At 42.5% G+C, this 19177-nt stretch overlaps 2 protein-coding genes across 7 annotated transcripts in view; one reads left to right on the plus strand and one right to left on the minus strand.

Annotated features, from left to right (window-relative positions):
• Positions 1-19177, minus strand: part of CCDC83 (coiled-coil domain containing 83) — a 131303-nt gene that overhangs the window by 89522 nt on the left and 22604 nt on the right. The gene's annotated exons all lie outside the window — the stretch shown is intronic.
• The window catches only part of SYTL2 (synaptotagmin like 2), a 94937-nt gene that overhangs the window by 57469 nt on the left and 18291 nt on the right, over positions 1-19177 (plus strand). For 2 of the 6 annotated variants that reach the window (XM_072993527.2, XM_072993529.2), the window contains exons 1-5: positions 5706-9707; positions 10876-10977; positions 13470-13523; positions 15773-15820; positions 17519-17613. In XM_072993527.2, coding sequence (XP_072849628.2) covers positions 5831-9707; positions 10876-10977; positions 13470-13523; positions 15773-15820; positions 17519-17613 — 4176 coding nt within the window. In that variant the 5' untranslated portion in view covers positions 5706-5830. Of the gene's footprint in view, positions 1-1011; positions 1900-5579; positions 5652-5705; positions 9708-10875; positions 10978-13469; positions 13524-15772; positions 15821-17518; positions 17614-19177 lie in introns of those variants that run through there. The other 4 variants (XM_072993528.2, XM_072993530.2, XM_072993531.2 and 1 more) reach the window with 3 other exon arrangements.

The following is a 19177-nucleotide window of genomic DNA, read 5'->3' on the forward strand; positions in this document are numbered from 1 at the left end:
TCACAATTCCTGCTGACTTCTAGAACTGCAGTCTCTTATTCAGAAACCTGCCTTTAATGTTTCCAGTGCAGCTCGAAAGCATCTGGCTTTCCTGTATTTTGAAGCAATTGCTTTAGGTAACTTTAAATCAGTGTGGGGAAAAAAATCAAGGAGTTTTTTTTTTTTTAAAAAATCGATTTCAATCATGATTTAAATGAAAAAAAAAATACACACACAAGTTTTTGATTTAAATCATGATTTAAATCACATCCCCTCTGCTTTAAGTCGCCTTATTCGAAGCATGTAGATGTCTGAGATGGGTAGAGTTCTACTAGGGTTGAAATGAATCGTACCATTTAAGATACCACCCCATAAGTAGGAGCCTCATGGCGCAGTGGTTAAAACACTGTACTGCAGCTAAAACTGTGCTCATGACCTGGGGTTCAAATCCCAGGTAGCCGGCTCAAGGTTGACTCAGCCTTCCATCCTTCCGAGGTCGGTAAAATGAGTACCCAGCTTGCTGGGGGGGCAATGTGTAGCCTGTACAATTAAATTGTAAACCGCCCGGAGAGTGCTTGTAGCGCTATGGGGTGGTATATAAGTCCAAAAAAAAAAAAAAGATGATGTACTGGGGCAATCCCATCTGGTTAAACACTTCCTTGTGTAACATTTCCCACACACTCGAAGAGAAAATTATCATAGCACAGAGTGGGTTGAGCTCTTTCTGTTTCCTGGGCTTTTGGGTTTTTGTTTTTTGTTTTTTTGTTGTTGTTTTGGTATAGGCAAGGTATAACAGAAGATGTGCACACACTCCCAATACACAGTACAAAGGGTGCATGGGTAGAAAAGGGCCACAAAGAACCTTAACACCTTTTTGGTTGTGTTGCATCCCTAACAAGCAAGCTTGTGCAATTCCTCCTCCAAGCTGCATTATGCTTTTGCTCAGTTGCATGCTTGTTTGTTTGCATCTGGTGAGTCCTTGCGTCTCGTATGTGTTTACCCTTCTCTTTACATGCACGTCTTGTCTTGCAGACCCACATTCGTCTTCAATAGAAAACCAGCCCAGGGTAACCTTAACAAATCACGACAGGGTACCCAAGTCAGAGCAGACTCCTGTAGAACCGAACGAGTTGCAGAGACAGGCAGGAAAGCCTCCTGTACCCAAAGCTAGGAAGAACATCCACAAGACATCAGATGTCAGTCTGAAGAGCGATGATTCTTTCCCCAAAGCACCTGGAAGGATAAAGCAGGCTAACGGCTATGGGACTCCACCCAGGGGGATCCTGAAGCGCAGTTCGAGCTCAAGTTCCACAGATTCCGAAGTGCTCCGTCTGAACCAAAACTTGGATCAACCAAGTAAAAGCGGGTTGCCAACTTCAACCATCCTTGAAGGGGTTGCGGAGAAAAACTCCCCTCCTCCAGGGGATCTGGAGGGACTTTCTCAAAACTCACTTGAAAGACTCAAACAGGTCAGGTTCTCCTCCAGCGTAAGTGGGAAAGGACGTCTACCGAGCCTTGAGATGCATGAGGGTAAGGAATCTGGAGAGTTTAATCTGTTAGACTCTGATTATAGTAAGAGCAACGATAATCACATGGGGGACTCAGATGCCCCTCAGAACGGGCAATCTCTGCCAGCAAACCCTCAGTCTCTTTTATCTCCAAATGGTAATACTGAACACAGAGGAGTGTCCCAAGAAGACAAAACAGTGCCAAGCTCTGAGGTGGCTAACAGCACAGCAGATGTGCAGTCGGACACCTTGCCGCCAGTGAAAAGCCCCTTTGTGGAACCTCTGCCTTCACATGAAGCTTCAATCAAGATCTCCCCCAATGTTGGGGAAGAGCAGATTGCTGAGAAACCCCCTCAGGTTAAAGCAGAACGGTTGAGCCCTGAGTCAGAGGCCGCCTCAGAAAACACAACTGGTAAGAAGCCAAAGGTAGTCCGATGAGTTAAGAGTTAGCAAAAATCGAGCGTCTTAAGTAGCCTCGTCCATCAGTCTTCCATGGGCTTCCAGGGCTGTTGCTTTACTCACCTTAACCTGGATTATTTCAGATGTCAAGCTTTTGTTTCTTTTCTAACTCACTGCCATCCTCACCGCCACCTCACCTACGTATTTCCTGATTAATTTGTCATTTAGGGTTGAATTCTGTTCCTTCTTGAGCTATAAATGACTTGAATCAAATTGCCGTTGGGATAATTAACTGCTAAATCTTTACTGAGGGAAAACTTGCAATTTTTTTGAGATTTGTTTATTTATCTAAATATAAACATATACATAAAATACACAAATCAAAATACAATATAACTGTGTTCCCCCTCCACCACTTGCATTTTGTGTAATTGGTAAGTAACCATAGCTGAAGAAGCATCCAAGGTCTAGTTGATTTATTTAGTTTCTTTATGCCATTTTATTTCCTTGAAAGTACCGTATTTTTCCATGTGTAAGATGTCCCCATGTATAAGACGCCCTCACTTTTCTAATCCAAAATTAAGAAATCTAAGCGGGGCTTAGCAAGTGCAGGGGGAAAGGGATAAAAGCACTGCAGAATTACTTTGATCCCTGCTTTTCCCTCCACTTGTTTTTGTTCTCTTCTCAGCTTACTTCTGTGTATAAGATGACCCCCAATTTTTAGTCTAAAGATTTTAGATAAAAGTATAGTCTTATACATGGAAAATACTGTTCCACTCTTTCCCTTGTTCCTTGTTCAGGGTAAACCAAGATTTGCTTCTTCTTCCATATTACGATAGCATCTTGGGAGGGCTTGCTTCCAAACCAGAACTGGAAAGGGTTGGCCATTAACATCTAAAGGAACCCATATTGTTCCCTTTCTTTTTGAGTCACTGTAAGAGAAATAGAGGTGCTTTTTGGAGTTCTTTCTCTTTGCCATCTTCTGTGTTGGGAAATACTAATCTGTGTTTTGAAAATATGATTGAGCCTTCACAAGGTGGCTTGGAACCAACCCCCTGCATATATCATGGTCCTACTGAATGTTACTAAGACAGGGCAGCTGTCATGGCGCAAGGCTTACCCATAGCGTCCTCTGCAGCCTCTTCGAGACCTGGCCGGGTGGCTGAGATCTCTTATGCGGACCCACAATCACATATTGTTGTCTTAAAACAAAAGTAGAGATGTTCTGGTGACTGCATTTCCAGTGGTGGGCAGGTCCACAGCCCAAAGGGCAGGACCAAAACGACCAGCATATTTTGACTGAAATCTTTTATTGCCAGTAAAGGAACCTGAAGAATATTATCCATTTAGAAGCTGGGGGAAGGAAAGACTATACAGAAGCCTGGAAAAGACTAACTGGTAGTCTCATGCCATATAGGAGGAAAGATGGGAAAACCATCTGGGCCCCGCAGAAAGGCCAAAATCAGCATTTCAGTCTCAGGTTTCCCAATCCAGATTAGAAGGTTTTATTAGCAGGAAATCCTACAATACTTCATTCCACTTCCAAATGGCTCTGGGCTGTTTCAGTTCTGACACATCGATTGCCAGCAGATGAGCATTCTCCACCCTGGATTTTTTAAATTTTAATTTTTTGAGCAGGAGGAGATGGACTTGGTGCTTATGTTCTTATTTTATAAGACTGGTTTGTTGCATGGCAGCGGAACAGGCAATTGTAGGACCATTGTCATGAGGAGGGTAAAAATAGCAAAAAATGGAAGGAAGAGTTCTCTTTTTTTTTAATCAGAGTAAGCAGTTAATTAGATGTATGGTGTCTAGGATGATCTTGTCCAACAACTCTATTTAAAAACTGGGTTTTGTGGTGGTTTCTTTACATCCATTTTTAGACCGATGCATGAAAGCAGTAGCATCTTCTTGTCTGAAGACTGAGAATGATTAAGATCAAGTTAGACATTAAGAGGAATGCATATTTTCTCCAACTAACCAGTTTTCCTTCCAGCCGTGGGCTTAACTTAGGGGTACATGCCTCCGAAATGAGACTTGCCAATTAATTTTACCTTCTAATGACTGAAATGTTAGGATTGTAGTCTACAGTTTTTCTGCGCTGTCCATAAAGGTGGGGTGCCCAGCCTGATGATGTGGAATTTTCTCCACGAAAGCTTGCAATTTATTTGACTTTTTCCCCTTTTTGGTTCACTAAAAGTATCACCCTACCTTTCTGTTTGTGTAATCCTAACAACTACACAACCTTTTCCTAATTTTCTGTGTTATGAGAAATAGAGGCCTGTTACTAATTCATTATATCCTGCTTCTAAAAATATGGTAGGCATTTGGTCTAGTTTGTCTCATAGATGTCTTTCTAGACCTTCATATGGCAAACCTGTCAGAAGTTGGCAGGCAGGAGTGCGTCTTAAAACAGGTGTCTGCCTGGTCTCCTGTTTAGACCAGGCCTTCATAGTATTTGATCCAAGATGAACACAGCTTATCAATGACATTTTGTGGCTTCTTGAATGCTGGCCAGACTCCACCAAGGCTTACTATCCTAAAACAGAAAAATTTGTCACAGCAGTTTTCCATGGGCACCAAAACAAAATCCAGAATCCAGATATAAAAGACACTTATCTCAAGTTGCTGGGAAGTGATGCTTATGCTTATTTTAATGATGAACATTACAGCATCTTGAGACCTGTCTCCTTCATACATGGGTTCTATCTATGTGACAAAACATGCTGGACAGAAGGAGTGTTTCTCCCTTTGGTTCATCAGCTCAAAGCACAAACAGTCCATTTCCTCCTACTACCAACTTATTTCTTTAAGGTGTGTATCCATCACCACTGGTTCACTGTTGTTGTTGTTGTTGTTGTTGTTGTTGTTGTTGTTGTTGTTGTTGTTGTTGTTGTTGTTGTTGTTGTTGTTGTTGTTGTTGTTGTTGCTGCTGTTCTTCTTCTTCTTCTTCTTCTTCTTCTTCTGGATCATGCTATTTGGAAAGTTTACATTTCCCCTAGGTCCCAACTCCTTAATTGGTTGATGAAAAAAAAATATTTTCAACCAGGCAGTCCCTTTAAAAAGTGACTTCTGTACTAAAGGCACAGAGGCATTCTCTTCCGTATGATAATGAAGTGGGAAAAGGTCTCTAGAAGATGATGTTGTAGGGCATTGGTTGCCAAACTTGGGTCCCCAGACATTCTTGCACTGCAACTCCCAGAAGCCTTCACCATTAGCTGTGCTGGCCAGGATTTCTGGGAGTTGCAGTCCAAGAACATCTGGAGACCCAAAGTTGGAAACCCCTTTCTTAGAGACATTCCCCACTTGCTTCCGTACAGGAAAGAATACCTCTATGGAGATAGCTGCTGTTGTGCCATTCATGCACTTCCTCTCTCTCTCTCTCTCTCTCTCTCTCTCTCTCTCTCTCTCTCTCTCTCTCTCTCTCTCTCTCTCTCTCTCTCTCTATATATATATATATATATATATATATATATATATATATATATATATATATATATATATATATATATATATATATATATATATATATATATATATATATATATATATATATATATATATTTCCCCTTCAAATGGTTGTTTGCAAATCTGTGCAGATTTAGTTCATTAAAACTGGTTTGATAGACTAAGCTTTTTGAATTGGGTGACAGCATGAGTTTCACGAGGGGAAAATGACTCTGTCTTTTACAGGCCCACAGTTGCCTTTGGTTACAGTGGAAGAGCCTCAGGCAACAAAAGCTGGCTCTGCAGACCTTGAACAAGGTAAGCCTGCTCTTGTTGAGGGTCAGAGGGCTAAAACAAATTCCAAACCTGATAAACATGCTGCTGAGATCGAGAAGGCAGCCGATGAATCTATATCTAAAGTACTAGACTGGTTTAAGAGAACTTCCAGTACTGCTGGTAAAGAACCAGTTTTGGTAAGCCCTTTGGCGGAGACGGATATGCTCAAGGCAAGAGAAGATAGCGACTTGGGTACACATGGTTTAAATCTGGATTCTCCTGCACGTGAAAGGAAAGACCCAACCAACAAAGAATCTCTGTTCCACAAAGAACCAGAACTGTCATTGTTTGCAAAGAATGAAAGTCCAAGCAACTTGTTGGTAGTGGAACAACCTGTCAGCAATCAGAGAAGAACAGAAGATGCTGGAGCCTCTGAAGATGATGGGCAGACCTTTCCTGCCAGTGTGAACACGCAACTGCAAGTAGTTCATCGAGGTGTCGCCAAAGCTGAAACTGCAGTGGGAGCCAATACTCAAATGGGTGGTGAAAATCCTTTGGTTGGGGAACAGAAGGCTTTTGAAGATAAGAAACCCAACCTGGTTTTTAAAAGTACTGATGCTTCTTTTGGTAAAGTAATGAAAAGGGAAAAGAGTACACAGGCATACACTGATGGGGAGCGAGATGTCAAGTTGCTTTTGGAGGAAGGAAGCTTTGAACCTCAGTCTGGAAAACCTTTTGAAGTACTTGGAGGTAAACCATCGGAATCTGAGGAAAATACACAATTTTCTGACAGAGAAAATCCTAACTTGCAGCACCAAGAAATCAAGCAGTCATCTCTAGAGAATAAGAAGAGAGTCAAGGACATCAGGGCTTTGTGGGAAAGAGAGGAAACCCCCAAGCTTGAAAGTAAGGGGGATGTATTAAATAAGAACACCTCAGCTAGTAACACAATACTGAATTCTAGTAAGGAATCCCACAGAGTAAAACCAGTGGGGGGATCTTCAGGATATGTTACAGCTGAATCTGATAGCGAACAAGGCAAATATAATGTAGTTACTTTCAGAAAAGTGATATTAAATGAGGATGAATCTGAACCAGATGATGATGGCAGTAAATTGTCTTCAGGGAGAAGTACTCCAAGGTTGATTGACAGATCTAAACAAAGCTATCCAATTGACACGTCGGGCAAAATGTTTCCAGGTGACCAAAAGAATGAATTTTCAGAACATTCAGATGGAGTGAACCTTCGCCTGAGACCCAGCACAAAAGAGGGAGAATACTTCCAACCGATTGTTTTAGAGAAAGAGAAGACAACCTCTGCTCAGAAACAAATTTCCCACTTTCAGATTCATTCTTTAAAGGAAAAATTAGATGAGGATGCCAAGGCTCAAATGCTCAGCCCATCACAGTTCCAAAGTCTGAGAAGCTTTTGGGATGCGGGAGTGAAACCACAGAGCAGGACCGATGAATATAACAAGGTGATGGTAACAGTTCCCAGGAGTGGAAAAGGCAGAGCAAGGGATTATAAGGAAGAACCAGAAATGTTAAAAGAAGTTGAAGTGAGAACTAGCCAGGCTGTTTTGGAAGACAAGCAGGAAAAACAGACTGCCCAAGAAGAAAAAGTGGACAAACCAAATGCCAAGGTTTCAACTCAAAATCTCTTGGAAGCCACCAGCACCAACTCAAAAGAAGTAGGGCCACCAGTGCCCTCTCCGTCAGTGAATGCTGCTCCAAAGGGAAGTTTAGAATTTGTCCTACCAAAAGACCACTACTTAGAAGGGGGAAATGTGCATCCAGTGGAAGAGTATATAGGGAAAACAGAGGCCCCATCACGAAGACAACTCAATTCATTTAGCAGTGACTTGCGGAAGCTATTGATGGAAGCATCTCAGGAGTTCTTGCTAGCAACCCCGCCAGCTGATGAGAAAGGGTTAGTAGCACAGGCTCAAATGCCCTTGGATGACCAAGCTCAGCATCATCATCAGGGGGTTCCTGCAGAGAGACAAGTGGGAGTTTCGGCCAGTGAGGTCACAGAGGCTGCAGACAGCACTTTGGCCCCATCAAAAGCTGACGCCAGAGCTCTTGACGTGGGCTCGGAGAATCAACTGAAGGGACCCTCAGATGCAAAAAACTCTCCGAAACATTCTGTCGTGGAGGATGTTTCTGGACAAGCAGTTTCGCTGTCAGAACAAAGGCGTTTCTTTGACCAAGTGATGAAGCGCAGCCATGATTCGTATCCCAGCGGTCGACAGAAAGGCCCTGCGGAGCCTGAAGAAACAGAAGAAATTATAAACAAACATACCACATCCAGAGACCCTCATGCTGGATTTAACACAGGTACAGAGATTTTGTCTAGAGCAATGGAAAAATCTCATTCAGGACCTGGGAAAGCTCCAGACATGGAGGAAGGCCACAGACATTTAGGTGACCCAGCTTCTCAGGGAGATGTCTTCCAGATTCCATCTGTAAAACTAGTGCTGCCTGGTGCCGTTTTTGCCGCTCAGAACAAAGCAAACTCTCCAGCCACAGAAGTTTTTGAGACAGTAACAGAAGTTAATGTCCCGTCCAAAAAGAAATGTAGTGATATGGATGCCAAAATAGCCTGCCTTCTGAATGCATCCTCCGCAATGCCGTGTGTTTTGCCCACAACTGAAAATGTTCTGAAAATGCACTGCAAGGAATCTTCTGTTCTTGCTTCTCTCCAAGGGGCCAGTTCTTCGAGAGAGATCATGAGCAACACAAATGCAAGTGAAGACAGTGGCCCTGTATTGTCTACAGTGGAAAATGAACTAGGTGACGAGGTGACTGTAACACTGCCATTTAAAAGCCAGAACAATTTAAAAGCTGGAGGATGTGTAATTTCCGGTGATGAGCAACCTGAAGATGTCGCAGAGACAGTGGTGAAAGCTATTAAAGCAAATGCATATGAACCTGCTGCATTTAAAGCAAGTTTGAGCAAATTCCTAAAAGAGGACTCTGGAGTTACAGAGACACAATTACAGACTGATCAGAACGTGAACTCCATTTATGAAAAAGTAGCACCACATCTTCCAGAGATAATTGAAAGGATAGAAAAGACAACTCTTCCTTCTAATCCGAGGCAGGCTGAACTCAAAGCCAGCTTCCAAAAACTGCTTCAGGAAGAGTCTGAAATTCTGCCAACCGACCAGGAAAGCAGGGCTAATAACAACAGGACGCAAATAGAGGGTAAGTCTAATTGGAGGGAAGAGTTATTTGACCAACAGGAAGAAGGCCAAGAAATTAGTGAAACTGTAAACAAAACTGCTTCTCCATCCAACGAGAAGCAAACAGAATTTAATTCTGGCTTGCAGAAAGTACTTGAAGATGCTACCTGGATGCAGTCTATTCAACTGGCATCTTTAGATGGTCCAGAAAGCATCAAGGAATTCCCTCAAGAAGTAAAAGAAACAGTAATAAAATCGACCGCCCCAGCAAAAGATGATGCAGTATTCAGCTCTAACTTAGGAAAGCTAATTAGGGAAAGCTCTGATGGTTCCTTGCAAGTGTCCATGGAAGACCACCCAGAAGTTCTGGATGACTCAGCATCTCAATTAAAAAAGCAAAACTCCTCTGTAAAAAGGCTAGCTTCAGCTGCCAATGCACCAAATGAGTTTCGTACTGAAGTTAAAATACCGCTCAAGGGAAAGCCTTTTAAACAAGATGACCAAATTGTAGAGGGGATTCCTGAAAGAATTACGGTTTTCCAAAAGACTGTTCAGGTTAACACGTTGTCGGCTGAAGCTGCACATCCAGGCAGAGGAAAGGATTCTCCTAGTTGCTCTAAGATGGATGAGAGAGAGAGAGAATATGAAAGAGAGGTGGGAGCAGAGGTAGCGACGGCATCCTTAGGTGATGCAAACGAAGCCAGTGCTACTGATGTGCTCCAGAGATCTCAAAGCTCAAGCAGTCCACGTGCAGAAAAGCAAACCCCTCTTAGAGTAAGTAGAGTGGAGCTACGTCTTGGTACCCAAAATCCTGATGGCAAAAACAAAGAAGATGAAGATGGCAGGAGTTTCGGATCAGATCTTTCCGATGAAAACAGCAGTTATTTTGTGAGGTTCCAAAGAAGCAGAACACGTGAGCAATTTTGAATTCTTTCCTGGTTATCTCACTCACTGTCTCTCTTTGTCTATGCATATGTGTATACATATAAACTTCAGTGCATGGGGCATACCCAAGCTGCGATAAATGTACAGTTTAGAAGTATCCTCGGCCAGGACTTATGAACAAATTATTTTTTCTGGTGGCTGGAGATTCTTTTGGAGTCTCCCTGCCTCTAAGCATCTTTACCTGGAATGAGCCTTCTCCTGCCTTTATATTGGGGAGGGACAGGACCACTGCTGTGCCAGACGTCTCAAGGAGCGTAACGCCGTGGTGCATAGTGCACGGTGGCTTAATTATTTAACACATGCTTTAACACAGCAGTGGGAATGGCCTGTGAGCTGCATGAGGTCCCACGGGCCCAAACATGGGCCTCACATCTCCTGACAAGTTAGAAAAATATTTTTAAATTTTTTTTGAAAGAAAAGGTTTGCTTGACACCGTTCCTTGTTTCCTATAGGACTGTGGTTCCCGACTTTGGGTAACCCCGGTGTCCTTGGACTGCAGCTCCCAGAACCCCCTAGTGGTGAAGGCTTCTGGGAATTGCAGTGTTAAGAGATGAGGGTGTGTAGGTTTTTGCATGTTTTGAGGGGCTCCCGGAAACCTTGGACCCCCATACCCTGCATTGTTTTAAAAAATTGTAAGATTTTTTTTGGGCCACTGAATGTTTTCTTTTTCAATTTAAAAAAAAAACATTTTGTAAGGGAAAAAATGGCTTACCATTCCAATCTTCTGTGGGGCATCCTGGGGCTGTGCAGCTTGCCCAAGGCTACACAGGCTGGCTTTTGTCCCAGTGTTTTGGCACAGTGGGGAATTGAACTCCCAACCTCTCTGGCTCCACAGCCAGATACCTAATTCACTGAGCTATTCAACTGGCTCATGCCCTCACTAAAAGTGAACAATGATGTGAGGCATGACAGCATTCAGTATAATGGCATATTTAGGACATGGCATTGAAATTGCAGGAATTATCGTGGTATTGGAAGCAACTTCTCATAATGTCATTTTTGCCATGTTTCTCATAATGTTTAGGTGGTGTATTTTTTTAAAACAAAAAGCTGGGTGAATTAGATAATGAGCCTATACTTGCATGAGAGATATGTCGGTGCGTTGTGCAGTGTTCATGTGTTTTGTCTTCAAACAGGTTCAGAAGAAGAGCCAAGCCCAGTTATGGAGGCTTTGAAAAGGAGTTCAAATAGGCAAATTCCTTCCCAAAGTCTAGAGGACATTCCGTCAGCCACATCAAGTGAGCGAAAAAAGTTTGCCTGACATTTTCTATGTCCTTGAAGGTGTTTCTTTTTCTTTTTTAAAAAAACCATCTCCCAACTGCCCTCTATTATCAAGAAGTACTTAAAATCTCCCTTGGAAGAATTTAACACGCAAAACTGCATTAAAAAAAAAATTGAACATTTCTGGGTTGAACCACTCATATAAAGTTGTTCATGGATTTCTGGAATGGCTTGCTATCTGCCTGTGCCTTGGAGCATTCTGAGAGATATGCTTCTAGGGTCTCAGGTTTTATTTCCCTTAACATGTGCTCTGTGAAGCGATAATGCCCTGATAAGCTGTTTTGGATTAATTAGGCTTTTAGTAATACCGAGACTGAGATTCAGATAGAAAAGAGCTAAAGCAGGGGTTCCCAACCTTGGGTCCCTAGACGTTCTTGGACTGCAACTCCCAGAAGCCTTCACCGCTAGCTATGCTGGCCAGGATTTCTGGGAGTTGCAGTCTAGGAACATCTGGGGAACCAAAGCTGGGAACCACTAACCTAAGGGGTATATTTTAGGAAGTAACAGCTACTTGCTGTGTATCAATAGCTGGAGGTAGATAATTATTTTTTCTAATGGTTGTTGTGGGTTTTTCGGGCTCTTTGGCCATGTTCTGAAGGTTGTTCTTCCTAACGTTTCGCCAGTCTCTGTGGCTGGCGTCTTCAGAGGACAGGAGTAGCAGTCTGTGCTCTGGTGCAGTTTGTTAAATACTCAACTCCCAAACAAACTGCACCAGAGCACAGAGTGCTACTCCTATCATCTGAAAATGCCGGCCACAGAGACTGACGAAACGTTAGGAAGAACAACCTTCAGGACACGGCCAAAGAGCCCAAAAAACCCACAACAACCAATTCTTTTCCTCCAGAATTTTGAAAATGGTTTCAAACATGAATCTCTGTTCGTATGTGCTTGTCTTACTTTTGCCTCTGGCAAACAGGTTTACCTGTTTGACCAGAGGCTATGCTGGGGCAAAAGAAGTGGACATGTAAGTGGGTCCTGTAAGAAAAGATGGTTCTCTTTCAGTGTTCAGTGTATTGTCTGTCTCCAGCTATTGGTGAGTTGAGCACAGCTACTAAATACAGCTTTATCCGGCTACTTCTGCTTATTGCTTTAGATTTTACTGCACATTGAACATAACAACATTGCCGGTGACATATTACCTCCAGGCGAATGAAGGCATAATATTCCCCTTTTCCTTTTTTAAGAAATAGTGTAACACAAAGTAATATTGCTCCTTTTTGAATGTACGAAGGAACATCTAGTTGTCATTGCCGAAATATTTTGGCAAACTTGTTTTTGAAAGAGTTGGGGCCATTTTTTATTTTTAAGGATTTTCAATGAAAAAAGTAATGCATAGGAATTCATATTACTTGTAAAATAATGAGTTGTTTGTACAACATGTAACACATTACATGTTAAATATCAAATATAGAAGCCTTGTGGCGCAGTGATTAAACCGCAGTACTGCAGCCAAAACTCTGCTCCCGACCCGAGTCAATCCCAGGTAGCTGGCTCAAGGTTCACTCAGCCTTCCACCCATTCAGTATCAGTAAAATGAGTACCAGTTTGATGTAGCCTGCATAATTATGTAGCCTGCATAATTAAATTGTAAACCTCCCAGATAGTGCTTTAAGTACGATGATGAGGTATATAGACAGCTCACTTTGCTTTTTTGAATACTGTTACTACTTTTTAAATGGGAGGTTGTGCTAACTCAGTTAACTCTTTAAAATAACCCAGACGTCTCTTGTCTTACCAAATATTTTACGAAAATGTTGATATCGACAATTTGACAAAAAGCATATTAAATACTATAAATTTTATAGAATTTTATATTTTATATGAAAAACACCTTTGATGGTTATAGACAACTTGCTGTTCTTAATGATTTTGATAAGCTGCCGGAGAAACTACAGTGGTGCCTCGCTTAACGAGTGCACCGTTTAACGAAAAATCCGTATAGCGATCCCTTTTTGGGGATCGCTATACGGATCAGCCCCAATCGCCGCACTCGCTTTGTGACGATTGGGGCTCCGGCGGCCATTTTGGAGCCGCCGAACAGCTGATTGGCGGCTCCAAAATGGCCGCCGTAGCGAAAACATCGCTGGAGGGGGTAAGTTTACACACTTATTGGAACGCATTAAACTAAGTTTAATGCGTTCCAATAGGTTTTCCTGCCCCGCACAGCGATGTTTTCGTATAGCGAAGGTTAATCCGGAACGGATTAACCTCGCTATACGGGGCACCACTGTACACTAGAAATTAAAACATAACTGCTTTTATTTTTATTTATTTAGGGTTATATTACCTCCCACTAGAATGTTTTATAGCAAAGACATTATCATTTGAACTTGGTGTTGCTTGCAAACTTTTGCTTCTTTTTCCCCCTGGAGGCACCTCTTGAGAACCCACAATAACTTTTTCAACAGCTGAAATGTCTAATTATGTCACCGTTTTCCCCCCTGCACAGATAAAAGAAAAATAAACCTTCCAAAGGAAGACTATATGCTTAGTGCTGAAGATGGTAACTATTTTATTTGTGGCTGCATGAGTGTAACCATCTGCTTTAGTAGTATGTGTATGTGTGTGAATTCTTCCCAGCAAATGGCTTCTGTGTTCTATGAAAGCTAACATTTAACTTTTTAGGTAACTGAGTATGGCCTGATTTAGTCTTGTCAATAATGTCCCTCTGTCTTTCTTTGATGGCGCTATAAATGAAGATAGTTTGGTAGCCATATTGGTTGCAATCTCATCACATGTTAAGCGTGCTTGGTCCAGTTTTCAGCAGGATTAAAGCTTCCAGGAATGTATGCAAGAAATTAGAGCTGTTTTTTGTTATCAATAACAGCAAAGCGTTTAGCGAACAAATGATCTTATATACTTATAAGCATATATGCTTATATGCTTATCTCATCTTAAATGATCTTATATGCTATAGGAAGAACAATCTTCAGAACATGGCCAAAGAACCCGAAAAACCCACAACAATCAAATGATCTTATAATGGGCAGGATCCTATTGTTGATTTACATCTGCATAAGGGAGTTTGCTGGAGTCTTGCAGCAAATTGCCATTCATTCATGAGACACTGGTTTCAATCTTGCATATGAGCTCAATTAACACAATTGTGCGGGAGCCCGACCAGTGCCTGGTTTATGAACAGGGGTTTGCCACCAAGACTGGCATGTCTTATGCAAGTGTAAATCAGCAATAGGATTCTGGCCAATCAAATTAAAAATAGAGAACATGTATGCCAAAGGCAGGGCAAAATATGGCACAGGGTCCCATACTCCCTCCACCACATGCTCCAGCCACCCAAAACTGTAGGGACAAAAGTTCCGAAATCATACTGTGTTAAATCACAAAGGGCACTCTGTCAATTCATGTCAAAACTGCAAATCCCTGCTCACTTCCTGTTTCTAGGAACCCTTTACAAGTGCCATCCGTGGGAATTATGTTTAAATGCAAGTTTTGCCCTCTCTTCCATGCAGGCCTTTGGAAAACAGGATCTCTGATTCTGAAGCAACACTGGTGGGGAGGGGAAAGGCTGTCCTGTTAGGAGGGGGTGCTTCTGCCCTCCACGGTCCAAGGAAGGGGCGTGTGATCCCAAGACCCTCAGAGATTGCTCATTCCTGACACAGGCAGTGAGATTCTTGACATGAAATATTTGGCTATGACAGATTGACCAGCTGCCTGCCCTGTTTAGTGTGTGGCCTCTGCTGTTTGATAACTATGCAGTTGGATTTTTTCCTAGTAGCCTTTCTTTTATTGTAGGACCCTTGGAGGAAAAATATGGCCTAGGTGCTCTGTCATAAGTCAAGTTAACTTCACAATGAGAAGAAACACTATTGGAGTTACAGTGGTGCCTCGCTTAACGATGATAATCCGTTCCAGGAAAATCGCGGTTAAGCGAAAACATCGTAAAGCGAAATAAAAACCCCATTGAAATGCATTGAAACCCATTCAATGCATTCCAGTGGGGTAAAAACTCACCGTCCAGCGAAAATCCTCCATATGGTGGCCATTTTCGCTGCCTGTATAGTGAGGAATCCGTCCCTAAACACAGTGGGGAGCCATTTTAATTACCCAGTGGCCATTTTGAACCCGCCGATCAGCTGTTTAAAAAACATTGTTTTGCGAAGAATCGGTTCCCGAAGGAGGGAACCGATCATCGCAAAGCGAAATTCCCCCATTTAGACAATTGCAGTTGCGATTGCAAAAAGATCATCGTAAAGCAAATTCATCATAATGCAGGCCAATCGTAAAGCGACACACCACTGTACTGTAAAGACATGTGACAGGCAGACTGCAGAGGGGAGTGCCCACCCAAAACTGGGTTTGGTTCACTCCCAGAGTCAAATAAATGTTGAACTGGGTTAAATTAGGTCCTGCGATCCGCATGGCCCTTGGCAGACCTTCTCACCTTCCCTTAAAATCTATGGCCAGTATCCTGTGGAGCTTCTGCTGAGTGGAAAGCTGTGCCAATATAAGCCATGTAGGATCCCACCACGTACAAACATTGCCATTGGGGGATTGAAGCTGGAGTTTGAACGGTCTTTGCTGTCTTTGACAGAATCTTCTGGCCTATGTAAAGTAAAAGGATTGACAAGAGTTTTACGGAAGCAAAATATGCAGGGATTCCGAAGGGGAGAGAGGGAAGCTGGTTGGAATGTCACATGCAAAGTATTTGATTCATCTGTGCTTAAAACATGCCCAGTTATCTGCACTGTTGAGTGACAGTGTGTTGTTCTTTGCTGTTGCAATTTTGACCAGACCAGAAAGCAGATCCCCCAGATGGGACAAATGAGAATGTTCCAGGAAGTGAGTAATAAGACCCTTCCTGCATGTAGCTGCTGAAAATGTTTTGTGGCTTCACACTTCATTTGTTGTTGTTGCTGCTGACAATATTGACTAACTAGTAAGAGGGCTGTAGTCTTTGTCTGCTACACAGTGTTTGTTGTATACTAAAAACTATTGCTAACTTTGCATTGCTGAGAGCTTCTATATATTACATGTGAGGGGTATGGTTCTGTTTGATATTTGTAGCGAGATTCATGATGCACCAAACTATTACGGAAAAGGATTGTGCACAAATGTTCTCCAGTTTGGAACCCCTTTTTGTGGTTCCTGAAGTGTGAACCTTAAAGGTGGTACAGGCCACGACAGGGGAGCTAGTATACAAAGGAGGGCGTTGGAAAATCAAGAAAGAGACTCTTCATACTGAGTGGCAACGTAGTCGTCTGAGTGGAGAAAGCAGTCCTATATCTGCAAGGGAACATTTTAAAAGTTCTCGATCTTTGGACAGAGATGCATGGGAGTTTGCAGAAGAAGCTGGGTTCATTAATTTGGAGTCAGTGGCAATAGTTGCCTTTGCTACCCATCTGGATTAGGGTGTGATCAGATGTAATGAAAGAAGCAATCTCCCTTAAAGCAACCCTTCTGTCCACAAGGAATCACTCCTGAAATAGCTTGCACCAGTCGGTGTCGTAAGCAGCCCAAAAGGCAGTCTGCTTTCTCCTCTAGCCGCACCCTGAATGCAGTGTTTCTCTGCCCTGCAGCTAGTCCTTGGAGACATCCCCCCCGACATTCCATTTAAAGAGAAAACGATCCCTCTTTTCTTTCCACCTTATTATAAGATTTTTTTTAAAAGGGTATAAACATAAATGCCGTGTGCATTTTGAGGAGGGCTAGCGCCCAACGAGTTCAGACAGGTGCTACACAAGCAATAATGCTAGCACTGTAAGGTGTTGCCTATTGTGAATCCCATCACTACAGATTTCCTAGAACTGGTACTATTGGAAAGTCCCAATATGGGGTCAAATGTTCAGGGGGTGACGGTGAGATGTTGGACAGCGTGTTAATCCTGGATGCGAACTTCCTTAACGGTATTGATTGTAGGGACTTTCATCCATTAGAGCCATTAGACCAGTGATTCCTAATCTTGGGTCCCCAGATGTTCTTGGACTAAAATTCTCAGAAGCCTTCGCCACTCGTTGTGCTGGCCAGGATTTCTGGGAGTTGCAGTCAAAGAACATCTGGAGACCCAAGGTTTAATGACTCTAATGACTTGTCTAGAAAACATATCACCTGGAGCATAACAAAGGCTCTTCAGCTATAGACCCTCATATCTTTTGTTTGTGGATATTGTATACACAAGGTACCTTTTGCAAGCCTCATCTATATCTGTATCCAGAGATGGGAAACTGACCATGCTACTGTAGGATTCTACAAACTGTAGTCCAAAAACTTCCCACCTCTGCCTTTTGTCAGGAATAGTAACATACAGCACACACCTTATGTTGGAGAGATGAATAGTCTCCTGGAAAGAATACTTTCAAAAAGTATGGACAGGTCATTATGACAAATCCGGTTTCGGCTTTCCTGTAGCGTGCATTGCTGTAAGTGCACCTTGTATGTTGAAGTTTCTTCTGCATGCCAATAACTGTGTGTAATTTTAAAACCTTTTCTTCCTATACAAGAACCTAACTAGTTCTTTAAACATGATTTGCTGCTCTTCAGTTTCCACAGCACCTTCTTTTCCTGATAGCCAGTTCTCACGTCCAGAAAAAATCAAACAGATGAGCAAATCAGTCCCGGTGTTTGTGCAGGAAGAGGCAAGTTCTCGCTTTGCATTTCTTTAGAGAGAAAAAAAATGTTAAAATGTTGATTTGCTTTAAAAGAAGGCTGACTTGCTCAAGAGAGAAGCTGTAACATACGACGACTCAGCAACATACAAGAATCGGAACATATGGAAACTTCTTCCGGGAGAATGAGATGGTGATGTTAATCTCAGGGATTTTGGTTTGTGGTTTTTGGGATAACTATTGAGACTTGGTCCATCACATCTTGTCAGCCTGTGGTTCTTCTGCGTACTTCCTGATGGCGAAAGAAGTGCCATCAGTGCATCGTGTGGGTTGACCTTTGCAAATTAACAAGCCGTTTTCCCCCCTGCTAAATGTTAATTAATTAATTAATTAATTGTACCACCCTTCTAACCAGAGGCCACTCCTGGGCAGTTTACATCCAAACAAAAGGCAAAACAATAAATGAAACCTCTAACCATAAAGCATCGATACTAGTTTAAGAACAAATGCAACATAATAAATTATTAATAAAATGCAACAACACTAAAACATTTAAGCATGCAAAATGGTGGCATTGCGCTCGTATTAGCTAATAGTTTCACCAAGTTCTATTGGTGACTCTATAAAATGCCTGTCGAAACAGCCCGGGTTTTAAAAGCTTCTTTTAAAATTGCCAGTGAAGGTGCCAGGCAGATATCTGGAGGACATTGATTCCAGAGTTGGGGAGCGACCGCCAAGAAAGCCGGGTTCCTAGTTTTCTCCTTCTGGCCTCTCTCAGGATCAGCATCCTCAGACATGCAGCCTGGGAGGAGTGAGAAGGAGGGGCAGTTCTCACTGGCAGAAGGTGTTCTGCCAGGTCCCGAACCATATAGGGCTTTATATGTAGAACCATCACCTTGAAGCTGGCAGGGAAGCAGACAAGAAGCCAACAGCCCTGAGGTTACTGGCCAAAAGACCTTATCCTCTCTGTGAGAAGAGAGAGAAACCAAGCTGTGGAAGGAGCTTCTCAGTTTTAATCTGAAGGCGCTCCATGGGACCAAGCATTCTCCATCCCTCCCCTATTCGCCAAGCTTTGGGATGAGTTGTAGAATCTAAAATGAATAGCCTGTAGATTTTTGCAGGTGGGTGAGTAGAGATCTTCAGAGCACGACAAGCAATCATAATATCTTCCCCAAGCTGGGCATGTTAAGAAGGCCTGTGCAGCAGCTATGGTGTTGAGAATTGTTAGTAGCAAAGGTCACCAACAGAGCTTGTAAATAACTTCCCGGCTATCTAACATCATGGAAACTCTGTATTTAACTCCCAGCAGCATCAGTATTGGCCACCGGTAGAACATTTGAATAAAAATTTCCCGACAAACACATTTTTGTTGAAAAAAATATTAAAGCATGCGTCTAGTATCTCCAGTTTGTTGGAAAAATGGGAGAGAATAAGGGAGCACTTGCTTGAGCATGTGACCAAACATGCAGTTGTTTGATCATGAATCCAGGATATTGTTGCAAATTTGAGTTATGTCTCATTCACATTGTAATACAGTTAAATTATGGATTGGGTTGATGCAATCCAGCATCTGATTTTACCCGGGTTCGAGATC

The sequence above is a fragment of the Pogona vitticeps genome, chromosome 3 (assembly GCF_051106095.1).
Source record: "Pogona vitticeps strain Pit_001003342236 chromosome 3, PviZW2.1, whole genome shotgun sequence".
NCBI lineage: Eukaryota > Metazoa > Chordata > Lepidosauria > Squamata > Agamidae > Pogona > Pogona vitticeps.